Below are 21,164 nucleotides of genomic sequence, written 5' to 3'. Positions count from 1 at the left end.
CAAAGGCCACTGTTCAAACCTCCGCCACAGCCGGGGAATGAACCAGCAACCTTATTGCTGCATAGTGCTAACATCACACCACTATGCTGCACTGCAGTACAAACAGTACTTCTGTTTCATTCTGCATGGCAAACACCAGCAATTTACTTGGCTTTTGTAAGCTGTTTCCCTATTAAAATCACTTCCTCTGAGAAGTATGAAATTAGGAGTTATTTAGATTAGTCATCAAATTACATCCATGTGAGCCTCCTTTGTGCATCATACAGCAAAAGATGCTAAGAGTGTACACCATGGGTCACTAGTCTACAAGAAAAGGTTATAAATCTTTGGTGCCCCCTCTCCACTGTACATCGCTGCACCACCTTCTGTCTGAAGCACTTGTTTTTGTTCCGGTCTAAGGTTGAGGTTATGGTTAACCCTAAGCCTGGCTTATGAACAAGACTGCTCAGCTAGTTCAGTAGCAGAGTCTTCTGTGAACCAGAAAGACCCTTATGGTGTGTAAACAGATCTCATTTGTCCCTTTGATTCAGCCCTCTTACAAGCTGAGCAAAATAATGGCCATAAAGCATTCAGAAAAACACATCCAGCTCAGCAGTGTCCTTTAAACCTAGTTCACACTGAAATTTAAAACCAACCTTCAAATCACTAAAAATAAATAAAAAGATGGCCCAGACCTGAGGTAAAGCAGAAGGGAACACACACACACACACGCGCACACACACACACACACACACACACACGCACACACACGCACACACGCGCACACACGCGCACACACGCGCACACACGCGCGCACACGCGCACGCGCGCACGCACGCACGCACGCACGCACGCACTACAGCCACCAATCACACCAAGGACATTATTTGAGCAACTCACTGCAATGTTCCAGCCTCCAATTGAACATTTAGTGCTTAAAATTTTCAAGGAGTTCGAGGGAGAAGTGTATTGAGTGAACTGCCAGCAATGAGTCACAGCCAATAAAACAGGGCAAAATAAAATACAATATCTGGACGAGGAAAATAAACATTAAAAACATGACAGAGCGTGATGCAATAACAGCCAAACAAGAGTTTGGTTAAAAGGTGGCATGACCGCCTGTCTGGCGTTCTCAGAATGCAGACAGACATGAGAGAAGAACCAAGGAGAGAAAAGGCCAACTCTGTTCTACAACTAGGTTTGCAAAACAGTTTCAGAATCACCAGCAGCTACTTTTCTCACATTGCAATGGGAATGAAAAACGTGTCCACATGACTGGTGGAACTACACTGAAGATTGCTTGGATAATCTGCGAGAGTCAGATTATCCAAGTGATCTGTTGTATCGTGTAAACAATGCAACAAGACCGACAATTAAAAAGCTGCTAGTGATATTTTAGTGAGCTGACTTTATCCAGAATCAGCTTCAAGCCAAACTGAGTTTTTATTAAAGCACATCTTTCTAAAAAGAGCCTTTACAGAGAAGTCCAAACCTTACTCTGGTGACAGTTTCAGATTTTTTTTTTTTTTTTTTTTTTTTTTTTAAACGTTAACTTCATAAGTTTTAACTTTCATTTCTTTCACCTTCAAAATCCTTCATCATATAGATGTGCCAACTTGCCTCTAAGTGGACATTTGTTCTAATGCGAGCCAAATCTTACAGACTGAAGCTAAAATACTGAAAAACATGACGTGACCACAAAATACGTTCACAGAATAGCAGATGTCAAATCTTTGTGGAGAAAGATGTCATCTAACACAGCCGTCTTGTACTCAGTTAAGTGTTGGATGTAGAACAGCAAACCAGGGGGGGAATGATTACTTTAGAGGAGGTCCCCTTTCGCTTCCATCATGAAGGTATTTATAGCTCACAAAAACATGTTGAATTCACCATTTCTGTTCAATCTTTGTGGTTTTGTTCAGTTTTATTATTTTAATTGGCTCACTAGTGTTTGTGATACCACGCAATGGTTGGAGTGGAATTTTTATGTGACAGCTCATTGAAATGGACTGGTTTAGTAATAGTCATTAACTTATGGATATTGACTTTTAGAACAAGTGCATCACTTCTAAAGCTGGTGTCACAGCTACCTTGGCAGATTATTAACGCCTCTGGTTTTTGCCAAATACTACATGAAACATGATCCATGCGGCACACCCTGAGCTGAGCTAAACTCCTCAGCACAGGGAGATTTAGAGCTAATAGTCATGAAAAAACAGAAAAGCGCTCATAGCTTAGTATGGAGGTGACTACCGCATGCCGTTTCACAGTCTGACCTATCCTTGAAGCGACCACCCCCCCCTTCACAGTCCTCTTTCTTGGTCTGTGTCTCAACAACCATTATTTCTAAGTCTTCTCAAATCAGCCCTTTTTTTATTTTTGTATTAAAAAAAAAATCTTTTAGCCCTTTCTGCCTGTTGTGCTTCCTTCCTCTTCCTGAATCTAATTAGTAATTAAAATGCTCATGGTCAATTGGCCAAATTATTGCACAGTATGCCACACCTCGGGTGGGGGGGTGGAAAAATAAATCTCACACAAGCTGGTATGGTCACAATAAGGGCAAACATCCTCATTATGCATCCTTTATGGCCTTTCATGGCAGGAGAGAACAATCCAAGGTATTTACAAGCAACCGCAAATGCCCAAGTCATTCACACATGTACCTATGCATTTAGCACCCACCCCATTACTTTTTAAATTGCAGTCATGCAGCCTAGAGCGCTGCAGTGTCCAGGTGTTTCCAGACTCTTGCAGCTGTTGACAGGAAGAGGATTTGTCTAGCAGTGGGCGGAGATATCCGTGCAGGTGGCAGCAGCAAACCCTGGGAGCACGGGTTGCATTTTTCATGTTACTTAACGAGTCGAGCTCGTGGCTCTGATGAGGTTTTCTTGTTACAAAGTGTGTCAGCAGCTACAAGACAGGAGAGCAGACAGCTTGTCTTGCATGTGCTGGTTCAAGATCATCCTATCCACACGTCCCTTTCAGGCAGAGTAAAACCTGAACATGTGTGTGTGCTGTACAGTCTGAGACATTCCAGCTCTGCTGGTAAGCGAGACAGCCTGAAGGAATGAGCACAACGCTGCCGGCTGGTGCAGATTCAAGTTGCTGAATGATTAGGAGCAGTCCTCTGGAGTTCCATTCCTTTCTGGAGGTAAACACCAAATTCTGAGCAATTAAGTCTGATCAGAAAGCAGCAACCTTTGCACTCTGCCCAGCGTTTCCATTTAAGTTGTTGATTGTCATCGCTTGTCCTCCCCCCTTTCATAACAGCAGATATCAAACTGTATGAACCTGATAATCCAACTCAATTGCCAAAAAAAGGGAAAAAGGAAAATGATGCCACACTGATGGAGGTCTGCAATGAACTAAAAGGCATGTAACATTGGTATTGGCACAGGGGAGAAACAGTTTAGCGCTGTCCCAAAGCAATGTGCAATAAAAAAAAATTTAAACAAGTTCAGATGCATCATTTTGCAAAAAATCCCTGAACTGTCTGAAATGTAGGCAACACTTGAGTCTTCTGTTCGATAAAATCCCTGTCAAGCCCCAAGAGGTGGAAATTCAGTCAGACTTTTTACACCAATGAATTTATGATTCAGTTTCACAACTTTATGCAGCATCAGAAAGAAATGGCAAATGCCGACTGAGTTACAACCCTTTCTAAACTTTAATGAGTGTCACAATGATTGAAAAGGAGCGTTTAACAAGTTTAGCAACAAGTAAAAGAAGGGAGAGGATAGTGAAGATCCCTGCTAAGAAGAATTTATTTGCTAAAATCCTAAATGGGTAAATATTCTTGATATTAGACTCATCAGGATTGGAGAAATAACTCAGTTCCAAGCTTTCCAAATCAATGCTTTTGAAAAACACCTCTCCACCTTCTTTAAGTGAAAGTGTCTGGCATATAAATTGTTTATGGTAGCTGAAGAGGTTCAGTTGTTCAAAGAAAGTTTGTCCTCCATAAAGTGTGTGTTCCCAGCTGAGAACATGACTGGCCTTTTAACAGATAACTTGAGGTGCAGTATGGCCCCTCACACAAATGCATACAAACATAAAACCACACACACACACACACACACACACACACACACACACACACACACACACAGTGTAAGGTGACTAGCAACTGAAACACGAGGACTCTAACAAGTCTCTAATGCCTGCTAAGCAGACAAAACACATGAGACACACATGCAACTGCTAACCGCTATGTGTCAACATCTTTAGCAAAGTTGAACCTGAACCACATGTCGACACACATTCAGATAATGCCAACTCTGCTGACCAAGTCCCAGCTCACATGGCAGAAGTGAAGCCAAACTCCTGCGGCATCTGCGAAATCTGTCGAGCTGCCGCCACTGAAGGACAGCCGTCTTTAGATCGAACTCTTCAGCAACTCAAATCGATCCCTTTTTTCAAAGGAAGTGGACTAAAAGAAAAAGGCTTACTTCTGCAGAGTGCTGTACAACTCTGACCAAATTAAATTTTGTGATGGCAAACTTAAAAAAAAAAAAAAAAAAAAAGAAAAATCTTTAAGATCTTTGCATGTAGATATTTGTGATATTGGGGAAAGTGTGTAGGTGTTGGACCTTTGAGGACGACCTCAAGTTCATCTCTCAAGATGTCAAAAGTGCTGTATCTCGAGCTGGTCTCTGGGATTATGTTCTTTTTCAGCCATCCTCCACAAGCGTACTGGTAGAAGTTGTCGCAGGGGTCCACAGTAGCATCCATGTTCTCAATGAGTCGAGATGCTGCAGAGGGAAAGGAAAAACAATAACTGGTAGAAATACCCGCTGAACTTAGAAAAAAAGAAAAAAAAGTTATCCAAGATGATGTGAAATCTAAAATACACCAATTATTGGCTAAAAAGCACCATGAACGTGGGACATTCAAAATGCCAGTTGTGTTTCACTTCTAGCTTGGGTCTGAAAACATATTTTGACACTCAGAGCCTGGAGGTAAGTGATGCCTTTCATGTTACCATGTAAAAGTAAAAAAAACATTCTATCACCACTCGGGCAGACAAAGCTTATTTACATATCCATCGTTCAGCACATTTACTACAAAGCATTAGAGAAGTACAATACCACTGGGGTGTGTGTGTGTGTGTGTGTGTGTGTGTGTGTGTGTGTGTGTGTGTGTGTGTGTGTGTGTGTGTGTGTGTGTGTGTAGAGATGCAGCCAGCAGCTGATTAGCTTAAATACTGGAAACAGCTCACATACCCTGAGGGGGACTGAAATACTCCTACACATGTCAATGTCACAAAGCTTGCTCTATCTGTCTCTTTATTAAGTGAAGTTCATTTAATTTAGGCTAACACAATATGATGGGAAACTGTATGCAAAACTGCCACCTGGCCAAAAAGGTGCCACATTTTAGTGACACTAAGTAAAAAAAACAGTTTGACATCTAATTCTGTATGGAGGTTTTTGAAAAAAATAAGTCCTTACACTCAGACTACCCATTTCCAGTCCATGACAGCCTGAATTATATTTTTGCTGGCTGATTCCTTTCAATGAACAAAGATGCCGGCATGGAACTGCTCTTGTTCAATAAGTGAGAACAAACATTCAAGTGTGCTCAGAGTGGACAAGCTTCTTTCTTATATGAATGCCATGCAATATGCATAAAATAAGCTTCAACATACCATTGGCCCAGGTTCAATTCCTTCTTAAAAAAGGAAAAAAAAAAAACTCCTTTAATGGATTTTTGCATGGCACACTAAAAAACTTTGTATGTGGAATTTTCTGTGTGTTTCTTTTCTATCCACAATGGGCTTTGATATGTATAAATTTATATAAAATTTTTCTTACATATATGAACCTGTTTTGCCATCTAGGTCCAACAAAAAAAGGATTTGAGATGACAAACCACCAGCTGGAAAGTTTTGAATGCACACCAGAGACACCACGCTTTTTTCATTGCAAGAAAAAAAAAAAAGTGTACATTGTCTTCCAGAAAGACCAGGAGAAACTCATGCATTCATCTCCAGTAGGCTGGATTCCTGTAATGGTCTTTTAACAGTACCATCTAAAAGAGCTTTAAACATGTGCAGCTCATCCTGCTGCTGGAGCTTTACAACTAAAATGTGAACACATCACAGGTTTTAACTTCTTTAACTATCTTCCAGTCAGTCACAGGATAGACTTGATAACCCAACAGATAGTTCACAAATCCCAAAACAGTTTAGGTCAAGAATAAATCTGATGTTCAGACAATATAAACCCAGCAGAGCTCTTAGATCCAAAGACTCAGGTCAACAAGTCCAGACCAGAGTCCAGACTAAACATTGAGAAGCAGCATTTAGCTGTTAGGCTGCAAACAAGTGGAACAAACTGCCAGTCAAGGTTAAACTTTCTCCAAATGTAGAAAAACTCCATGTTAAAGCCATTTCTTTGCTCATGCACCTATGCATAAAATCTGTTTAGTAACATTTTATTTTGCTTTTAATAGTTTTAGTTCATTTTGTGATGATTTTAGCCATTTGTTGCTGCCTTTTACTACTTTTAAATGTTTTCTTTGAGACAGTTGTAATGCTTTTAAATGTTTTATGTTAAGCCATTTGAATTGTCCTGTACACAAAATGTGTTTTACAAATAAAACTTGCCTTGAATTCACAGAGATTAAATACTGTAAATGCCGTACTTGGTTTCAGTTCAGCACCAGTAGTTGAAATGTGTTACTTTTTTCACTTTTTTTTTTTTTAGCTGCAATTAAGTTACAGGAGGCATCTCAGAGATCCCCTGAGACAGGGCTGTCCATCAAAACTGACTGAATTAGGACACTGGCTCACCAAAATGCATCAAATGATTTTGCATCTGCTGTTAACTGCCACAGAGTTGGATTTCATTTACTTACCAATGAAGGATTGTTTTCCCCTCCACAAATAAACAGTTTTTCAGAGATAAATAAAATAATGTGATGTTATACTGAAACAGTTGGAGGGATAGGCGAGGGTTAGAAAATGCTGGGCTTGTGTATCTATTTCATGTCTGCTGGCAGGAAAGTAGATTAAAAATACATAATTCATCTTTTAAGTATGCCAATATGTCGAAATGCATATCCATGTATGCATACATATCCACTGTCAGTTTGTGTATACTTTTTCATTGATTATTCAAGAATAACCCTTTTTGCAGTGACACACATTTGGCAGTCAGGACTGTTTGTTTGGTCACTTTTGACTGAGGAAATATTCCCATCTGAAGAGGCTCTGTGCCTAAACCCCCCCCCCCCCCCCCCCGTCTTCTGCTGCAGTATCATCTTTCCCCATTGTGTCCTCCTTGGAGAAAAGAAAATCCCGAAGCCTTTGGACTGCCACAATAAAGAGAAATAACAGCACACACATTGCTTACCTGACTGCGTGCAGTCAGCTGTGGTACAGATTTCATCTGCAAGAGAGCATAAAACAAAATCATTCAGTGGGACTTTTGCAGTCGTCAGTCATTAAATCAAACTCATTCCCTGACTTTATTTTTCATTCCATCATCGTCTTTGTTGCATATAAACTTCAAACTACTCGTGCAGTTTTTCCACAATGTCAGAAAGGTGTTAATCAACAAGAATCTGAGATACAGCAACACAGCAGCAAAACTGCTATATATAACCTTTAATATACTTCTTCATGGGTATGTGCGAACGCACACAATGTGATCATGGTCGAGTGCACACATTGTTACAAACAAAGGCAAGTTACTGAGCTCATTTTCCTGACAAGGCTTCTTACGCATTTATAAATTACAAGAATGCAGAACAAAACAAACAAGTTCAACACATAAGTCAACCCAACTCCATCACACTTAATTGGATGTCATTTCCTGTCAAGTTTTTATACTCTTTACCCACAAGGAGCTTCATTTGGGCTAGAAGTGCTGGTAACCCACACAATCTAACAGACAAAGCACGAGCATCCGTATAGCTTACAGTAGCATAAAGGAAACATTTGCAGAGTGAAATAAATCATTTTACTTCACATTCTTCAGATGTGCCGTGTGTCACAATGAGGGATTAGTGAAATCAGGTCATAGTCCAACTAGGGCCCAAGTCCAGTCCTTGAGATCTACTATTAGACACGTTCCTTCTCACACCTGAATCAAATGAATGGCTCGTCACCAGGCCTCAGCAGAGCTGAACGACATGCAGATGAAGGAATTCAGCCATTTGATTCAAGCATGTCGAGGAGAGGAGTCTAAAAGTTGCAGGATAGTAGCTCTCGAGGACCAAAGTTAGGCAGGAGTGTCTTCACGAGCCGTTGGGAGTTTCCCTGCTGCAACACATTCAACTCAAATCAATGGGTATACAGTAGACTTGTGCAGAGTTTGATGTCAAGCTGTGCAGAAGCTAATTAAGTCTGATATGCATCAGGTGTGTTGCAGCAGCGAAACTCCAAACATTTGCAGGACTGCGGCTCAAGAACCAGAGCTGGCCACCCCTGAATTATAGCGTCAAGTTTGATAAAAACATAGCAGCGTAAAAAGAAACCATTTGTACATTAAACAGTTAATGTGCAACACACTTCATTTGAAGACACAGTAGGCTTGAATTCTTTGGGAGTTTACGCGACAAAAAATCATAAAAAAAATAAAAATAAAAAAAAGTGAGCTCTGGTGCTTTTTGTTCTTTGACAGCTGATTTTCTTTCAGCTGAGAGGCACCTTCCTCAGCTGCCCATTTTTCTGCAGGTGCTGCTCAATCACTCTACTTCCACCCAAATGACTTATGAATTTTGAAGTTGCTCAAAGTTTTGTTAGAAATCTCAACTCACTTATTCAGTGAGTCATATGATTCATTTAAACATCAGCAGAGTGTAAATAACTTATTGTTGGACCTGGATTAACGTATAATTTTTCATGTACATACATCAAGATAAATGACTAAGAAGTTACCCCTTTACCAGATAATAGGATAACAATTCTAGTAGACTGCATTTTGGCCTGCACAATGATCATCCCTTCTAGTAAAAACACTAAAGACAATCCGTCACTGCGTTTATTATTTAGTCTCCATTTGGGAAAATGTGTCGCGACTAACGGATGGACAGGGTAAGGAAATTTATCATGATCATTATGATGTGTGACACACTGGCGCTATTATGCCCAACTCGTCCTCTTCCTCTGCTTTCCTACAAGCGCTTTATTCGCCCATTAACACGTTGCTTTAATCATCTCACCACAGCTGTCCCGTTTCCGTAGCGGAATTCCACCTCTGGTTATCACTGGCAGCAGCAGCAGCAGCTCAGCAGCCCAGTTCATCAGTAACAGGAGGGTCAATTTCCCCATGATTATTCCCGGAAGTTATCGGCAATATTAACACAAAGTTATTGTGAAATAACACCACAGCAGGCTTGCATTAAAAGGCGCTGTGGTAGAACTCACAAAAACCACATTTCTAGCTCAAACACACAAACAGGTGAGGTGACGCTGCTACACCTGCCCGTGCTGCAGCGCGTGCCTGCACTCCTAGCTTCATCAGCTAATTGACGACATCCACGTTTATAATCAGGATCAGGACTGCGTCTCTTCCACGCCTCTAAAGAGGCGTCGAGGCTTCTGGTATCCGTTTCTCGCGTGTAACTTTATTTCATCTACTGACACGAGTTTTCTGCCGCCTTCATTCATTAAAACAAATAAAACCCCATGTAGATTAAAGCGCCGCAGATGAGTCTGTCCGGTTTAGTAGTTTAAACATATTGAGGAAACTTTTGGCTCCATGTTTGTTTGGTGGGGATAAAACTATATTTTAAGTTTTATAACATTCAGTTAACCCTCAGTCTAAAACAAATGAGAATGATTTCTGTCAATATCTACCTGTTCTATCTATTATCATGTTGCATGTAAACTAGGCGAAATTAGCAATATCATTTGTAAATAAAATTGTGTTTTTGTTCAGCAAAATGTACCATGTTCAGATCACCTAATCAAAAAAGAAATACGCAGCTCAGCTGGCTGACTTGGGTGAAATAAATAGGGTATTCTTACATGTCATTTTTTTCTGAAACATTGTTTTTCTGGGCTACTTTTCTTATGTTTTTCTGGGCTACTTTTCTTATGTTTTTAAAACAAGCGTGAACAACTGAGAGTATACTGAGGAGGCCACTACACTATTGGGCTTAGCTGATCTGTAAATACTTATTAAAAATACTTCTAAAACCAATCATTTGATTTTATTTAAACACATACAAGACGGCATGCATGTAACTTACAGACTGAAAAGCCATGATAAGAAAATGTTGACAAATTGACAATTTAGCTATTTGAGCCAGGCTATAGTGTTACTGATCAATACCTTCAATGTCATCTTTTTATGTTTAAAATTATTTTTCTTGACAAGATATTGATATTTTAGTAATTTCGGCTAAACACGAAGGTCATCACAAACTGGAGGAGAATGGAAAGCAAGCTAATTATAAAAGCAGGATTTCTTCTAATAATACCAAATTGGTAGGAATGACTTTTTCTTCCACCTGCCATAATCATAATAAATGAGCAGCGCAACAGCATCACTCACTGACTCCGTATTGCCTGGCTGTGGGGCTTTACAACAAGCTGTATGATGGGTGTGGGGAAGACACGGGGGTATTGTAGCAACACTACAAAACTTCTAAACACATCTGAGATCAAATTCTTACATTATGAAAAATCTAATTAAATCATGACAGTGAAGAGGAGAAGAGGGACAGGTCCTGCTTAGTGAGACCAACAACACTGAGTAATTTGATGCATGCAGACAGGTACAAACAGGTAGGCAATTCTAACCACGATGCAGGTACAGCAAGAGAAATGTGGAGCTGTGCAGCACTGATGCTGATATTTGGGAAAGTGATTTTTATCTGTCTGCTAGATTTAGCTTTTAATGCTAATGTTCAAACAGACCCTCATTCTTTAGACAGGAGCATACTGGTTTGTTATATACGATATAAAATATGGTTATAAAATAAGTAAACACTGCTATAAATAGCTGTATGAGTTCAGCTTGGAGTGATATGTGTCGCTGAGATCAGCTCACATCAATACAACAGACCTAGATTTAGTTGGCAAGGATGTTTGCAGAGGCTGTGTGTCATTAAATATTCAGTAAGACTGTCATTGTGGAGTTTTAAAAATAAAATTACGTCTGGAAACTATTTAAGTCAAAAAGTTAAAGGCAGAAATATACATAAGCTTTATTTGACTAAGAATAAAGTTGGGAAAGAACATTCTCTTTTTGTTAAATCTTCCACAGGATGCTTTTCTTTTCAGAGTAAACATTAATAGCATGTAAACAAACAACTTATTTGATCTTTATATTTAGTCTTCATGGTAACGCTCATGTTTAAATAATTGTTTGGGTTTTTTTTTATCAGACTGACGAAATACCTGTTCATATTTACAAAACTACCTTTTAAAAGCTTAATTTAGATTGAATTTAATTTTTTATTCTTCTATAATATTCCAATATTCTAGACCCTTCATCTGTATTAGCATTTTTCTCACATCCCACGTCAACAACTTAAATAAAATATAGAATAAACATTCTCTCTTGCAGTCTTGTTAACTATTGCTGCGCAAGAATTTATCTTGCTTGGTCAAACCGACCATTCGAAGCCAATACCACCTGGAACAACCCACAAGGTTGCATCTTTGTTTACTTGGGATTCTGGACTGACATGAAATAAACTTGACCAGATGCAACCCATTTCTGACCTTTTTTTTTCCCACGAGTGTCTCTTTTCACATTTTATTTGCACCTGTTTTAGTTAAGCTATGAAAACATGACATAGCTGTGGTGTTTGCAAATCAGATATTGAGCTGACCAAATGACTGTACTGACTTTTGTTATCAGTCATGTGATTTATGGGAGAGTGATACAAGCCTAGATTTTGGGGATCTACTCAACACATTTTATGGAACTTCAGTTCAGGTGTTTGCATCTGTGTTCGTATGTAGCAAAGCCAACAGTCGACTGCGCTCCGCAGTTCATGTTTCTCGGTTTCAAAGGCTTCCACATTCCAACATCTCTGCTTCATCGCGCAGATTCAGAATCCACAAGTGTCCCTATGAAATGTAAAAGCTGGCTCCATTTGCACTCTTTGTCAGCCACTTCCCTCTAGAGAAACCACCGAGGCAGAATTTATGCAGATGTGATGTGTCAACGCTTAACTGAGGGTAGGCCTGACATTTGAAATTCTATATATCGACAGCAATGAGATCAGACACACAATTTATCAGGCTATTTGATTGCATCGCATCACAACTCCATCACTGATTCGCTGTCATACCTCTTCCACTAAAAGTTCACATTCTTCTCACCAGAACTAAGCATCTGTCCTGCTCCAGTTCCGGCATTTTCAGCCATTTTCAACTAGCTCAACAGCTATCTCGCCCATCCAACACTTGACAGAAAAGCCATCCCTAACAGCCTTGCCCCACACATGCGTTCAACCTAACTGATTTGCTCAAACTCTTTCAAGGCATATTATAACAACCACACCAACTGCCTCTTCCACCATCATTTCTGGCTGCAATATCAGTCGTGCTTATTTCATTTTAAAACGTGCTCCTCGACTATCCAGCTGTACCTGTCAGGTATCAACTTTCTCTTTAAATTCCCTCCACTCCACTGTTTCAGACATTACTATTCATACCTGGGCCTCTCATAGTCAAAGAAGTAAATCGGATCAGCACAAAATCTCATTTCCTGTCTACATCTTATGTATCCTTTATGAGTTGCTAGTTGAAAATGTCCAACCCAGCTTAGCAGCAGACATCCCATCTCAGCCTTCATTACAGAAACAGAGAAAATGGTTATGAAATTGTGGCTCAGCGCATATTTTCGAAAAACTCTTCAAATGTCTGACACATTTGTCGAGGACTTTTCCTTCTTTGTTTGAGTCGGTTTCTAGGCTTGGCATGCCCGAGCAGGCATACTTCTCTTACATCTGTAATGATCTCTGCAGCATCAAGCTCATGGTCCATTTGGCTCTATTCAATCCTTCATGTTTTGGGGTCTTATGTCGTCTGGGATACTCACCTTCCGAGTTGAAATCTTCACCGTAAGTCTTCTTCTACACACACACTGATACCAACACATCCTGGTAAATCATCAGCAAACCTTCACACTCATCGATTCCTTTACTCATGTTACTCAGCAATAAACCAGTAAATGTTTGTGGTACAGAAAGCACATTTAGATCAGCCGCATGTTGTCATCAATACTCCAACACTAAAGATGCCATACTTTAAACTACTGCAAGTTGTTTTTCATGTAGAGAGGCTAAATGAAACGCTTCATCATATTATGTAACCTGAGTCATGTGAGAACCAGTCTGAAAACTTTTACATTCTCTTACCAAAGAACCATGACATTAATCTTAAGCGGGTATAATAAGTTTCCTGCAGCAAGGAAAGAGGATTGTTGCTTTCAGTTCTACATGATCCATCTATCTTAATGCTAAATGGATGACATTTCCTGCAGAATAGGCCTTCCATGGTTCTTTACAGTTTAAAAGTCTGAAATAACTTGAGATAACTCTTTTTGAGACATACAAACCTTACAAAACATTTGTACACATTAGTCTTTGGGTGGTTCTAGCCTAGTTGTTGTGCTTCAGAACAGTGTTTTAAATACATAGTTTAAGTTTCTGGTATCACCTGAGCAAAGTGCAGCTTTTCATCATCTTCTCATGTGCTTTCTATTAACCATCAACTCCGCTGCAGTTATTGGTCACTGCACATGCAGAGTTAGCAAATATATTGGTGAAATGAAAACATATTAACATGGTCTTTTCCTTCTTCTGGGATTTACTTTATTTGGTTGAACATTCGTTTCTGTGCAGTTTCCCCACATTATCAATAATTCAAAAACCACTCAAGATTGCAAATAATCTTTGCTTTTTATTATCAGCACACATTAATAATCTTGACAGCACTCACCGTTCTTCTGGGTGGCAAAGAGGATGATGAGGGCAATAATGACAATAAAGAGCAAGGAGACAATAGTAATCAGGCCGATCTCCAGGGAGGTCCAGCGGGGCTTCTTAGCCGATTTGGGAGTGTTTGTCTCTGTCATTCTTAGGTCTCTTCCTTCAGCAACCGGCTGTATCAACTCACCTAAGAAGAGACGGAACAATTAAACTGGGAGCAAATGTATCCACAATCAATTCTCATAATCAGTTTATTTTAATTTACAAGCAAACAAGGTCACTTAACCTTTTTACAACTTATTTCATTTGATTATATAGTCTGTTTCTTCTGGTTTATTTCAATAATGGCTAAATTAAATCAAATTCCAAACTGCTTTTTGGGTTTTTTTTTAATCTTAAAAGGTAGCCTATAAACCTCAACAGCAACCCATCAAAGGCTGAAATAGATACCATGAGACCGTAACTAAATGAAAATGTCACCATCACTGTGGTTACCCAAAAAATGGATGAGAAAATGGACACAGAACAAAGAAATCTAACAATTTTTGGTAACCAAGTGAGCACTTACTGGAATGTAAAACTTGATTTCTAGTTGAAAACTGGGTGATGTGCAGTCTGACCGTCTGTGACCTGTGTCTATTTTGTCGCCATGCACTTGCAACATCAACAGTGCAACAAAAGACTAAATTATTCTGATAATTTACAACCTCACTTCTAATGAACTGACACTGTGTAAAACAAATAAAATTGGAATACAATGATTTGCAAATCCTCTTTAATCTACTCTCAATTGAATAAGCAAAAAGACAAGATATCTAATGTTCAAGCTGATAAACTTTATTGTTATTTTGTAAATGTTCACTCATTTTTAATTTGATGCCTGTCACCACAGTGTTTCATCACCTTCATTTTAACAACACTCAGTCAGTGTTTGGGAAGTAAGGGCACTAATTGTTTAAGCCTTGTTTGTAGGTGGAATTCTTCCTATTCTTGCTTGATCTATAACTTCGGTTGCTCATTAGTCCAGGGTCTCAGCTGTCATAGTTTGAGTTTCATAATGTGCAACATATTTTTTCAGTGCTAGTCAGGTCTGGACTGCAGGCAGGCCAATCTAATACCCATCGTCTTTCAATACAAAGCCATGCAGTTGTAACTTGTGCAGAATGTGGCTAAATATTGTCTTGCTGAAATAAGCAGGGACATCCCAGAAAATAACACTGCTTGGATGCAGAATGTGTCTGCAGCGCCTGCATTTACCTTTCAGAATTTATGGTACCTTAACAGATGTGAAAGTTACTCATGCCATGGGCACTAACACACCCTGATACCATCACAGATGCTGGCTTTTGAACTTTGCGGTGATAACAATCCAGATAGCCCTTTTCCTCTATCCTGGAGGACACAACGTCCATGACCATTTAAAATGTGGACTCATCAGACCACTACTCCCTTTTCCACTTTGCATCAGTCCATCTGAGACGAGCTCAGGCCCAAAGAAACAGTGTTTCTGAGTGTTTTCTGATACATCGCTTTGGCTGTGCATGGTAGAGTTTTAACTTGCACTTGTAACTGCAGAAATTATATGTCCTAACTGTCAATGGTTTTCCAAAGTGTTCATACCCACTTGGTAATATCCTTTACACAATGATATTTTCAATACAGTACTGCCTGAGAAATTAAAGGTCATGTGCATTTAATGCTGGTTTTTGACCTTGCTGCTTACATGCTGAGATTTTTCCATCTTTTGATGATATTAAGGACTGTACGTGATGAAATCTCTTAATTTCTTGCCATTGTGCATTGGGAAATGTTGTTTTTAAACTGTTCAGATCATTTTCCAATGTAGATGCAGTTGTTCACAAAGAGGTGAACCTCATCCCATCTTTGCAAACATCTGAGATTTTCAAAGAAGCTCCTTATATACCCAATTGTGGCACAGACCTGTTACTTATTAACCTGTTCACATATGGAAAGAGTGTTCTTTTTTTTAACATTCGTTAATCAGTTTTTTTTTTCTCCTGTGTATTTAAATGTGTCCAGGTATTAAATTCAAAATGAGTGTATATTTGAGGAAAAAAAAAAAAAAACAAACAAACAAAGAAACAAAAAAAAAAACCACTAACAAAGCAGTATGAACATTATTTTATAATTGGAGTATATTCAAATGAAGATAGATTAAAAAGGATTTACAAATCCTTGTATTCCATTTTTATTTATGTTTTACACATTACAACTTCCTTGCAACTGGAGGTTTGCTGCAATGTCTATTGAAAATTAGAGATTACAGAATTAACTTATTTCTCCAGTTTTTCTGCACCTGTAAGAGACAACATGGTTTATGTGAAGATTTCAACCCATCTCTTAGTTCATATCAATATGTAACTATATCTGCTGTGTGCAACTGACAATAAACCTCCACAACTGTGCTTCTAGCTTCCTCCCTTAAAGATAGAGCAACCCTTTTATGTTGCCTTTATGAGCTCATATCAGCAACTTGGTGTTGAGGTGTTACTTATTGTACCAAATAGCTGCAATAAAAAGATCAGGCTTTCTATTCCTTATCGGATCCTGATTTGTTTTCAGTGCAAACAATGGCAAAATGTCCAAAATGTGTATGTTTATCAATGTTTTGAAATATTTCTTTGAAACCTTTCCATTTGAACCACTTCATTGTATTCCAATCTACTCCCCCAATGCTTTATGAACATTTAAATGTCCGCACAACATCCAGATGTAGATCAGCATCAGCAAATTAAACTTTACAAGGCTACAAAAAAACCTTCAAATTATTTCACCCAAGGGTTGCTGAACAAGTGTCAGCAAAGAATGAGGTGGGAATGGAAATGTTTTACTGGTTTTGCTCTAATAATTACCCAAAACTTGGAATCTGAAGCTGTGTCACTTGACTCTAAGAAATAAATTACTACTATTATTTTATGACATTTTATCTTTCTTCCTTATAAACTCATTCATTAATGAATGCATAAATAGCTGATAATAAAAATAATTAAATGCAACATCACATAAAACAAGACATGTATTAAATTAGTTGAAGATGAGATTAAATAATAGAAAATGACATTAAAAATTAGTTCCCTTCATAAGTCATTCTTCTTGAAAACAAGCACTTATGTCAACAGCACTTAAATATCCAAAACTGAAAAGTTAATTATTCTTATGAGTCATCAAACAAAGATAACTCTCCAAAAATGTGATGATTTTCAAATATATCATTAATTCTAATGTAATTGAAGAAAACATTCTTCCCTCTAGTATTTCTGGCATCGATAGAAAAATGAAAGCAAAGTGGGAATGAGAAATGAAAGACTTGTAGCAGGGATACGACGACAAATGAGGAAAATAACAGTCTTGGAGCAAAAGGTGAGAACAACCGAAGTTCTTACCCTTATGGCTTTATACTGCAGACCAAAATAAAAAAAAAGATGGAAGTGAAAAAAAAAACAAAAAAAACAAGAAACACACACTTCTGAAGATCAGAACACAACCAGGACCTTTCTTCTGCTGCTCTACCCCATAAAGTGCTGTTTTCCTCTCAGGAGCCAAGAGAGAACTTTACAAAGTTCAAGTAACAAGCAGTTAAGTCTATCTCTGAAGGTCTGAATGCAATTAATCCTTAATCCTTTAACAATGCTGCACAGACACACACTCATGCGCACGCACACTCATCCACAGCAATGCTCTCAAACACACTTTTACAAGGCAGTGCCATGAGGTGTCTGAGCAGATGGGTGCGTCTTTCTGTGAGCACGCTGAGAGGAGAGCAATGCATGACCAAAGTCTTTTAGCTTGCTTTGAAGGAACACACACACACCATCACTACACACACACATGCACATTTATCACACATAAGTACATTCTTGCTAAATGTCAAATTGCCTATCCTTCATGCGCGTGACAAAACAATAGACCGACGTAAAGTAAACTTCCCTGATTATGGTCATTATCCAACCACGATGTTGCACATACGAACCAATGCTCCCTCCAGGCTGTTTTCTCTGCTCCACAACAGCACTAAAGCACGCATGACATCACCACGGGTCGTTAGATTTAATATAGGAGAGGGGCGACTGGATGCAGTTCTACAATCGGAAGATGGGCAACTGAAAAATGAGCAACTGCAGACATAAAACGAGGTGATGAGACAGTGGGATGGCACAAGTTGATATATTAATCAAAACTTCCTGTCACCTTCTCTCTGCAGGAGGGGAAAGAAAGTTTGCCCGCGAGAAAACAGATCGCTTCAACAGCAGTCCCATGGCTCTAATAAAACCATGTGTGCATGTCAGCACCAGAGAAGCTCTACATTATCTGCACTCACTTCTTGCCTGACACTCTGCATACCAAGTGAAAGAATTCATTAAGAAATGGGGAAAAGGACGTAAACACAAAGCGAAGCAATGTGTAAAGAATGGGAAAGAGATAAAAGCAAGAAGTGTAAGAAAGTAAGGCTTTAATCACGTTTAGATGACTCCTTTGCTCTGCTGTGTTATCAGTCGAACATAAGTGTGTTTCTTTTTAAGAATCAGTAAATGTGGCCGTTTGAAGTCAGCTAATTCTCCTTCACTCACCAACACTGCTTCAGGTTCAGGTCAAGGATCTCTGTATCATATATGTGCAAGACAATTATGCCTTTAGGGTTGTTTACACTGGGAATAGGAAGGATTATCAAGTGTTGCGGTTGTAGAGTGCATTTGACGTTTTTACTTTTTAAAGTGTTCTGAGTGCACTTTAAAAGATTTGTGCTTCTAAGAAAGAAAAAAAAATACTTTCCACTCTGTCTAGCTAACATGATAGATCTAAAATATAAATAACTAGTTCTCACAAACCTCCTCAAAATTAAACCCATCATTCACTGAGACACCTGAAAACCCCTGTGTCTGCGCACACACACACACACACACACACACACACACACACACACACACACACACACAAAGACATGTCATCACGAGACTACTTGAACAAAGTCACTTTTTTTTCTTTTTTTTTTTACAACTTTCATCCACATGAGCCATGAATGCACCTAAATGAGCTGGAATGAGTAATGTGGCCTACTTTAAATCAAAATGACACCTTCTCTCTGCTTATAGCTGCACACCGAAGACTAAAATCATGTTTGAAGTATGCATGCCTAAAGGTGATGTGACTTCGCTGAAATTAAGACCACTTCTTAAACTGCTCTCCTAATGGCTTTTTCTGTAATGGCAGCCTGAATGCAAAAGTAAAAATAACTTTTAAAGGGACATTACACCACAAAATAAACACAACTTCATCATTCCCCTCACAGGTATAGGCTGCTGTGGACCAAGAGCAGATAGTAAGTGGAGAAGATACCCAGCCTGATCGGTGTTGTCCAAAAACAAATAAATAAATAAATAAAATTGACCAAAAAAATATTAAACTCTTGTCAAAATATACAACTTCAGCACACGGGGGGCTCGCAGCCGTGTGTGTGCCAGCTCCTCATCTCCTGTTGCACGTTGGGAACTCCGGGGGAGGGGGGGGGGGGAGTGGGTGGTGGAATGATCAACTGGTGCACGCTGCCCCGTGTCACTCAATATGCTCACGCGCACATGCAGAAGAATAAAAGCGCTCACTCTGTCTTTCTCTCTCTCTCTCTCTCTCTCTCTCTCTCTCTAACACACACACACACACGCGCGCACATATGTAAGCACCGTGCTCACTGTGCGTGAGCGACTTACCAGATATGTCAGGAAATTTTCGGTCGATGATATATATGGGCATCACATCCACTGATCAAACATCCATCAAATCCACAACGGGAGCTCCAAATGCTGATTGATCTGCTACAGATGATCTATTTGCTGTACCCCCAGTTGTTGTTGTTTTTGTTAAAGGCACAATCCGTGCATGCCTTTCCTCTCTTCGTTCTTTGCCTCTCTATTCTAGGAATCCATATTCACAAAGAAAAAAGAAAAAAAAACGCGCACAGAGCCATTATCTACAACTACCAACTGCCAACTGTACTGTACCACATCTACCCGGAGAGGCACGCAGAATCCAAATGATCCACGAGAGGCGTGCGCGAAGCAACTAAGTCTGTGAGCCACACATAGAAGGGGATCCCATATTTATAAAGCCCGTCACAGGAGGCGGTGAAGTAGCCTGCTGAAGTTGTCCGTCCACCGAACCGCTGCCTCCTCCGTCAGAGTGAGCCTGGAAGCGGCACTTGCTGCGAGGTGCGCCTGAACAGCCTCGGGGCGCAGGTTCAGTGATGGTGGTGTAATGTGGAGCACTTTCTCATCCAGCTTTCCGGATAGTTTAGGCTGAAGGACTTGATGAACAGAAGTCTGCAACGTATGGTCGCAGGGATTTAGATACATTATGTATATATATTATATATATATATATATATATATATATATATATATATATATATATATATATATATATATATATATATATATATACACTGATCAGCAGCTTTTTAATGGAATCTTTCCCCTCATTTATCCGTGTATTTACATACTGATCAAAAGCAGGGACTGCACACCCATTTAGTCGATATAGGTATCATTTAAACCACTGTGTGTTAAGTAGATTTCTAAAGGTTTTAATTTTAAATCAATCATTTATACAACTCCTAAAGCACATTGCTGAAAACAGACAAATTTAAACCACATAAATACAGCAAGTGATGGCTCACTGTATTCCAAAACTTCTAAGTGCAGTTCAATTTAGGAAGGAAAATGTCTTTTAAAAGTTATGTTTGAGATAATCCTTGCAAAAAAAAAAAAAAAAAAAAGCAGCAGTTAAACTACATTTGCACAATTCATTTTTAGAGGGCTTATTTATTACTTTCCCCACCATGTGTAACATTTTTACACTAATGGTTTGGACGCTTTTCCTATTAAATTCTAATGAGACATTGTGTCCAAACTTATTACTGGAAAAATTGTTCTTGTCAATTCTCTCATGTTTTACAATTAGTTCTACTTTAAAACATACATTTGTAAAGTAGTTACAGTGAAATGTCCCATGAAAAATCTTCTTTCTGGTTTTACTTTTCAGTATTTTGTTCCTGTTTGATTACTCGTGACCTTTTGCTCCCCGTGTCATTACTGTTGAACAACCCAGTTCACTACTGGGTCACATTTGCAGGAACAGTTAACTCTGCAAATATGTGAGGAGTTTTGGTCTGAAAGTGAAAGTCAGCATTTAAGTGAGAAGAAAACAGGGTACATCACTATCGAGATCAAGTGACCTCATTTCTAAAGGAAATGAGGAAAAGAGCTTTTCTGCAT

The 21,164-nt window shown here is 39.1% G+C and overlaps 1 protein-coding gene across 1 annotated transcript in view; it reads right to left on the bottom strand.

The window, feature by feature from the left end:
* The window catches only part of LOC306760690 (neprilysin-like), a 42,119-nt gene extending 22,199 nt beyond the window's left edge, over positions 1-19,920 (bottom strand). The window contains exons 1-4 of the mRNA XM_079246654.1: positions 19,602-19,920; positions 13,889-14,065; positions 7,335-7,370; positions 4,569-4,730 (exon numbers count right to left, since the gene is read on the bottom strand). Of these exons, the coding sequence (XP_079102780.1) occupies positions 4,569-4,730; positions 7,335-7,370; positions 13,889-14,065; positions 19,602-19,644 (418 nt within the window). The 5' untranslated portion in view covers positions 19,645-19,920. The remainder of the gene's footprint in view (positions 1-4,568; positions 4,731-7,334; positions 7,371-13,888; positions 14,066-19,601) is intronic.
* Positions 19,921-21,164: the final 1,244 nt, after the last annotated feature.

This window comes from Telmatherina bonti, assembly GCF_933228915.1.
Source record: "Telmatherina bonti genome assembly, chromosome: 9".
NCBI lineage: Eukaryota > Metazoa > Chordata > Actinopteri > Atheriniformes > Telmatherinidae > Telmatherina > Telmatherina bonti.
Note: the sequence above shows the minus strand (reverse complement) of the source record. Positions and strands in the feature narration are given on the sequence as shown.